The sequence below is a fragment of the Scardinius erythrophthalmus genome (genome assembly GCF_964197995.2).
Source record: "Scardinius erythrophthalmus genome assembly, contig: HAP1_SCAFFOLD_411, whole genome shotgun sequence".
Taxonomy (NCBI): Eukaryota; Metazoa; Chordata; class Actinopteri; order Cypriniformes; family Leuciscidae; genus Scardinius; species Scardinius erythrophthalmus.
In genome coordinates this window covers 1-7172 of record NW_028296204.1, presented here as the reverse complement: position 1 = coordinate 7172, position 7172 = coordinate 1, and the positions used below count along the sequence as shown (strand labels likewise).

General features: G+C 43.7%; 1 protein-coding gene across 1 annotated transcript; it reads left to right on the top strand.

Annotated features, from left to right (window-relative positions):
- Positions 1-6284: 6284 nt before the first annotated feature.
- On the top strand, positions 6285-7163 carry LOC308686547 (G-protein coupled receptor 26-like; the record flags this gene model as incomplete). Its single annotated transcript, XM_081394984.1, has 2 exons — positions 6285-6952; positions 7055-7163. Coding segments are annotated over 2 exons (777 nt in total), but the record flags the coding sequence as incomplete, so codon positions are not given.
- Between the last annotated feature and the right edge of the window lie 9 nt (positions 7164-7172).

The window sequence follows — 7172 nt, the reverse complement described above, 5'->3', positions numbered from 1 at the left end:
TATGCTAATGCCTATCTAGTGCAGGGATTTCATCAATATGCTGATTGAGGACTGTTGGGACACTCCAGGCACAGGATGGTTCTGTCGGGAGAGACAGAGTCGTTTGCACCTCAATGACACGTCTGTACCATTTGCTTCATAGGACATATGCTTTCAACTACATACTGTTTATTTACTAGTGTGTTCTAATATGTAACTATGCCATGTTTGGTCTCATCTGACAGCCTATAAACTGAAATGAATGGTGGTGAACTTAACAGAGATATTAAAGTATCCTAATGTACAATTTGGTACTATTGGTTAAACATGAATTGAGGAGAATATGTTAATGTTCTTCTCCCCCTCTGGATCTCCACCCATTTGCCTCATCTTTTGGTTTCCTGTCGGTTGGTTTTGGTGTTGGTATTCCACTCATGTTTAACAATGCTTTGCTCAGGGTATAAGAAGGAAAGGTAACTGTTGATCTTCGAGAAAGGCTTTAACTCTGCCACTCCCACATAGTCAGGTCCCAAAATAGATAAATAGCCCTGGATAAGATGCAGTAGGCATTTTTGAGGAAAAGTACTTCAAGTGTTGTTTCTATATGATTTTTAGGTGCTGAATCCATTTCTGCCGTATAACAAGTTGTAAACATCACTGTTTTGGCATAAACAATAAAAACAAAATGGCTGCCAAAAAAAAAAAAGTTTTAATGCATTTATTGCAGTTTAAACATTAAACATTAGAACTAAAACTATGCATTCTCAGAATATTTAAACATGTAAACAATGAAAAAACAACATTAACATGAAAGGGATAGTTTTTAATGGCTGCTGGAATTATGCCAAGGTACACTGGGAAGCATATATCAGTGGAAATATGCAATTATGCCCAGCCCGAAGGGGGGGACTTGGAATACACATGACCCCAGGGGGCTGCATATTGAGAATCACTGGGGTGTCCAGCTGCAGGTGGAATATTTCAAACCCAGGGGTGGCAAGGTAGCTTGCCGAGGGAAAGACACATGCTCAGAGAGGCTTACAGTGGACTACACACGTGGGGGTTGCCCAGAGGCCGTGTTAGGTGTCGCCCAGCCTGCAGATCTACATATGTCTGTTGGCGAGGCGCCATGCGCTAGAGCCCAAGAGGATGCCACACTCCGGGTGGAGCAGGCCGTCACATCAAGGGGGCATGGTCGACCTTGCTGCTGGTAAGCCAAAGCAATGGTGTCCACTATCCAGTGAGACAACCTTTGCTTGGAGAGAGCCTTTCCCTTCAGCTTCCCACCATGACAGACAAAGAGCTGGTCTGAAGTCCTGAAACAATGCATCCTGTCTATGTAAGTATGGAGGGTGCGTACTGGACAGAGCAGTGCCAAGGCTGGGTATGCGTCCTCCAAGGGCAGCGCTTGCAGGTTCACCACCTGGTCTCGAAAGGGTGTGGTGGGAACCTTGGGCACATATCCAGGCCGGGGTCTCAGGATCACGTAAGAGTTAGCCGGTCCAAATTCCAGGCACGCTTCGTCACCCGAAAATGCCTGCAGGTCCCCTACCCTCTTGATGGAGGCCAATGCAACCAGGAGCACTGTTTTCATTGACAGGAACTTAAGCTCCACTGATTGCAAAGGCTCAAAGGGAGCACTCTGCAGGGCAGTTAAAACCACAGAGAGGTCCAAAGAGGGAACGAGAGGAGGGCGAGGAGGATTCAGTCTCCTCGCTCCTCTCAGGAAACTGATGATCAGGTCGTGCTTTCCAATGCACTTACCATCAACTGCATCATGATGTGTGGCAATGGCGGCACCATACACTTTCAGGGTGGAGGGAGACAACCTTCGCTCCAACCCTTCTTGCAAGAAGGAAAGCACGACACTGATCGGGCCTTTCGTGGGTTCTTTAAGTTTAGAAGAACACCAGTTGACAAAGAGGTTCCACTTCAACGCATAGGCATGTCTCGTGGACGATGCTCTAGTCTAGCGGAAGTGATGGTAGCCACCACCGCTGGTGGTAGGGTACTCAAACCTGCCTCGTCCCATCCAGGAACCACACATGGAGGTTTCAAAGATCGGGACGAGGGTGCCATAGGGTGCCCCGTCCCTGAGAAAGCAGGTTCTTTCTCAGAGGAATTGGCCAGGGAGGTGCTGTCGCGAAGAGTACTAGTTCTTGGAACCAGGTGCGGTTGAGCCAATACGGGGCAACCAAAATTACCTGCTCCTCGTCCTCCCTGATCTTGCGCAAAGTCTACGTAAGAAGGCTCACTGGGGGAAAACGCATACTTGCAGAGGCCCCGCGGCCAGCTGTGCGCCAGTGCATCCGTGCCGAGCGTGCCCTCGGTCAGGGAATAAAACAGGTCGCAGTGGCAAGAGTCGTGGGAGGCAAACAGATCTACCTGTGCGTCCCCGAACTGATCCCAAATCAGATGAACCGACTGGGGATGGAGTCCCCATTCTCCAGCGAGAGGCCGAAACCGAGACATATCAGCTGCACGGTTCAGGTCCTGCAGAAGCAGTGCAGGGTGAGACGTCCAGCCAGCAACTCGAGGCAATTGACATGCCAAAGGCGCTGGGGTCTTGTCCAGGAGCCTGCGGCAGCATGTCCATTGCACATGGCGCCCTAGCCCATTATGGAGGCATCTGTTGATACAACAACATGCCAGGAAACTCGTTCTATGGGCACTCCAGCCCATAGAAAACTGAGGTTCGTCCACGGGGTGAAGGTCTGAAGGCAGTCACTGGGACTCGGAGCGTGCCTTGTTGCCATGCCCACCTCGGGACTTGATCGCGAAGCCAAAGCTGAAGCGGTCTCATATGAAGCAAGACGAGCGACGTTACTGCGGCTGCGGATGCCATATGCCCCAGGAGCCTCTGAAATAGTTTCAGTGGAAACGCACTCTTGCCCTCGAACTGACGAAGGCAAATTAGCAGTGACTGCGCGCGCACGCACATGGCGACCGAGTCGATTTCCATACCGAGAAAAGAGATCCTCTGCACGGAGCAGAGTTTGCTCTTCTCCCAGTTGACCCGAAGGCCCAGACAAGCTAGGTGCCGCAGCACTAGGTCCCTGTGTTCGCAAACCTTGTCTCGAGAGTGAGCTAGGATCAGCCAGTCGTCGAGAGGAACAAGGGCTGCCTCGACAACCTTTGTGAAGACGCGAAGAGACAGGGCTAGCCCGAAAGGGGGAACCGCGCACTGGTATGCCTGCCCCTCGAATTATATATATATATATATATATATATATATATATATATATACTGGTATGCCTCATTTGCATATGTAAACATGACATTTCAGAAAACTTGTAATACAAAAAATGTCTGTCTCTATGTAAGTGAAAAACTGGAAAGGTTTTATGGTGATATCTATAACTTAAAATTTTTACCCTATCCACCTGTAGTGTTTTGGCTTTGAATAATGCACCTATTGTTTCAATGACAATTACAAGAAAATGGGACCCTTATTTCAATGTTATACGGTGGATCCTTATTCAGGAGACATTGAACTTTCTAAAAATGTGGTATAACAACTTTTCCTCAAAAATGCCTACAGGGTTACACAATCTTGAAGATTCGGACCTGACTAACACACCGGTGCGTAACCTCATACTTCAAGAAAGGCTTTTACGGCCTCTTCTGCACGACAGTGCTTTATTTGTTACAACTAAGTTTCTATACAGTATGTTGTTCCATTCTACTGTCTGTATATTTAAACATGTAACTTAATAAATAACTTTGCCTGCTTTAAAGGTTTTGAGAATCTTTCCTTTTATCACTGATTACGTTGAAAGCTAAAGTGATTTTAACTTTCGTTATCTAAACATTTAGGTTGAATCCTATGTTTTCCTATCAGTTCTAAGAAAGACCTTTACCTTTAAAGAATAAGAGGTTAAAGAATAACAACAACTTTAATGGAGTCAGATTAATTATATTGGAGTCAGATAAATATTTGAATTATACACGTCATCCTTTTGTTCCGATTATTGGATCAAAATAGCAGCGTAAACTTCCACATATAGCAGGCAGGTGACCAGGATACAAATACACAGGAAAGGATGAGTGATATGAATAATCCTGTGTGGATGCCAAACGGGAACTGGAATGAAGAGAACTCTAAACGATCTCCAGAAGTCTGGAAACACAGCGAGATCGAGGAAATAACTCAGTAAGGAAACTCAAGCACCGGAACTGGGTAAGAGAGCATAAACAAGAGTGACGAACCGATACCAGGCAATAATCACTCCTGCTAGATATAGGCAGCCAACAACAGAATTAACTAGCTGCAGCTGTGGGCTGATTAAATGATCAGCTAGTTACTAAGCAACAAACAAGACTAAACACTCAGATCCCACACCCATAACAACCAACAGATACACAAAATGAACACACGGATCGATGAACCGTGACACTGTATCAATAGTTCTTCTATTGAAATTCTGTTGGCAGGAATGTAAGGAAAGCCACTCTTGCATGTGATGCTACTGTCTTTAAGAGGACCAATAACCACTCACCCTAGTCGGGTTTTCACTGGATATGGCCCGTCATAATGACTGTTAACAATTTTCCATGGTTCAGTAGCTTTGGGTGCATTGTTTCCAATCAGTAAATCAACCTCAGCTTCAATGACTGAAATTCTTACATTTTGAGGTAAGGCCATCTGGAGAGTGCAACATTTTGCCAGTCCTGTAGGCACGTAAACGAGCCATTCTTTTTTCATAATTCACTCTCATAATTCATTAAAGTTATGAAACTTAATTTTCCCCTTAACCAAAATCAATTTGCTCTAGAACAAGAAATAGATTAATAAGACCAAAGATTGTCATTTGATATACCCCAAATTAATAATATCTCATGTTTAACCACTATCTACAAGAGCCAGTGGCAAATTCCCGAAGGACTGGCCAAGATGACGAATGTTATCATCATCTTGTATGTACATGATTGCTGAAATGGCCAATGATGGCCTGGAGCTCGTATCTAAACAGACTGTAAAATAGGCACTTTGATTATATTTTAGTCACATATTTGAGGTCTAACGCACTACATTCTTGCCTAAAAAAAAATTAAAACTACATTTCGTGACACAACAACAGTAGTATTTTTAAAAAATATGGTGGATTTGCTCGATCGTCATGACAAGCTGCAAGCAGAGTGATACAAACAGTGAAATGGTTAGAGTGCTGTAATCACACGGCTAGAAAAGGCTATCAGCCAATCAGATTCGAGAACCAGAAAGAGCCGTTGTATAAAGTGCTTTGTTTTGTGTTTATTTTGTTTTTGAGAAAAAAGCATGCAGCACATATTTACATATTCATCTAAACATCGCTCTCAGCAGTGTGGGTGGTGTCGGATGTTAACCAAAAGTATGCTGGTCACGTTTTTCGAACTTCGTTTTACCCTTAAACTTTAGAAAGAACACACAATGTTAAGTGCATTTTTGGGAAACGAGATATAGTTATCAGGAATCGTGGACCTGGCGAAGCATAACGCGAAATCTGTTCCAGTCGTGTGATATTCACCCTGTAACAGCACTCTAACCGTTTCACTGTTGGTATTACTCGGCTTGCAGCTTGCCATGGCGATCGAGCAAATCCACCATATTAAAAAAATAATACTGTTGTTGTGTCACGAAATGTAGTTTTAAGAGTTTTTAGGCGATAATGTACATCTGTGCGCTCTAACTAAAAAAAAAAAAAAAAAAAAAAAAAAATCTAAATAAATAACTAAATAAAACGCTGTTGAAACGTATGTAAAATGAATAGGCCTAGATACATTTAAGAACCCCCTCCCAAAAGTCAATTTGTATTTGGCGGGGATATAGATAAACAATTGCGACATAGCCTATGTTGTTTAGGATGTAGGCTATTCTTTTAAATCTTGTTGTTGCGTTTAAGTATTTTTTTTCTTCAGTATTTGTACAAAACGGCCTCCCACCGTCGCGGCCCTTGTGCGCATGAGCCAAGCGTAAGTTTACTGTGTCCATGAGCTTCACCAACACAAGCGTTAAAACGCGCAGGACTGAACGCCTCTATCACGATGGACAGAGAATGGTTTTAACTTCGTCATAAAATATATTGTCTTTAGAAATGTTTTTTTCTTCTTCTTCTTTTCTTTTCTTTTACATATTTCTTTTTCTTTTTTTAAGAGGGAAATGTGCATGCGCTACTAGGTTCAGCACTCTGGACAGCGCGCGCGTGTTGAGCCTAATGTGACTTATTAGGTAAACGTAATTATTTTGTCTCAGAAGAATCATGGAGCTGATAACATTCATCACCAACTGGGGCAAATCTATGGCAAGGGGACTTCTGAAGTGAGAAATGGACTTTGCGGAAATTCTGTTAGCTTTGTTAATCGTTGTGGTTGCGATTGTTTCTTTGTTGTCGAACTTACTGGTGTTGCTATGTTTCATCCACAGCAGCGAAATACGCCGACAGGTGCCAGGGGTGTTCACAATGAACTTGTCGTTTTGCAACATACTGATTTCTGTCCTGAACATGCCGTCCACTTTAATTGGGATTGTAAAGCACCAGCAACCTTTTGGAGACTGTCTCTGTGGCACGCTGAGCTTTCTGGAGACCTTTCTGATAGCCAATAGCATGCTAAGCATGGCAGCCCTCAGTATAGACCGCTGGATCGCCGTAGTTTTCCCTCTGAGTTACTCTAGCAAAATGCGCTACCAGGACGCGTTGGTCATGGTGTGTTATTCTTGGCTTCACTCGTTCACGTTCTCTCTCATCCCGGTGTTTTTCTCATGGTTTGACTACAGTCCGATTTACGCATCCTGCACGTTGCATTTGAGCGAGGAGAGGACACGGATTAAGTTTACTGTGTTCACCATTGTCTTTCATGCCACCAGCTTTATGCTCTCGCTTCTGATTTTGTGCATTACATACTTAAAGGTGTTAAAAGTTGCACGCTTTCACTGCAAGAGGATTGACATTATAACCATGCAGACCCTCTTCTTACTGGTAGATATTCATCCAAGGTATTTATGACCATTTATTCTTAGTAAGCATCATTGGGATGTTTTACCAGGTTTCCCATTGGATCATATGTCATTAATATTTTGTAAAACTCTTTTGTATAGTGTTAAGCAGCGCTGTCTTTCAGAACAAAAGAGGAGAAAACAGCGCGCTACTAAGAAGATCAGCATTTTCATTGGATCTTTCATCATCTGTTTCGCCCCTTATGTTATTACAAGGTAT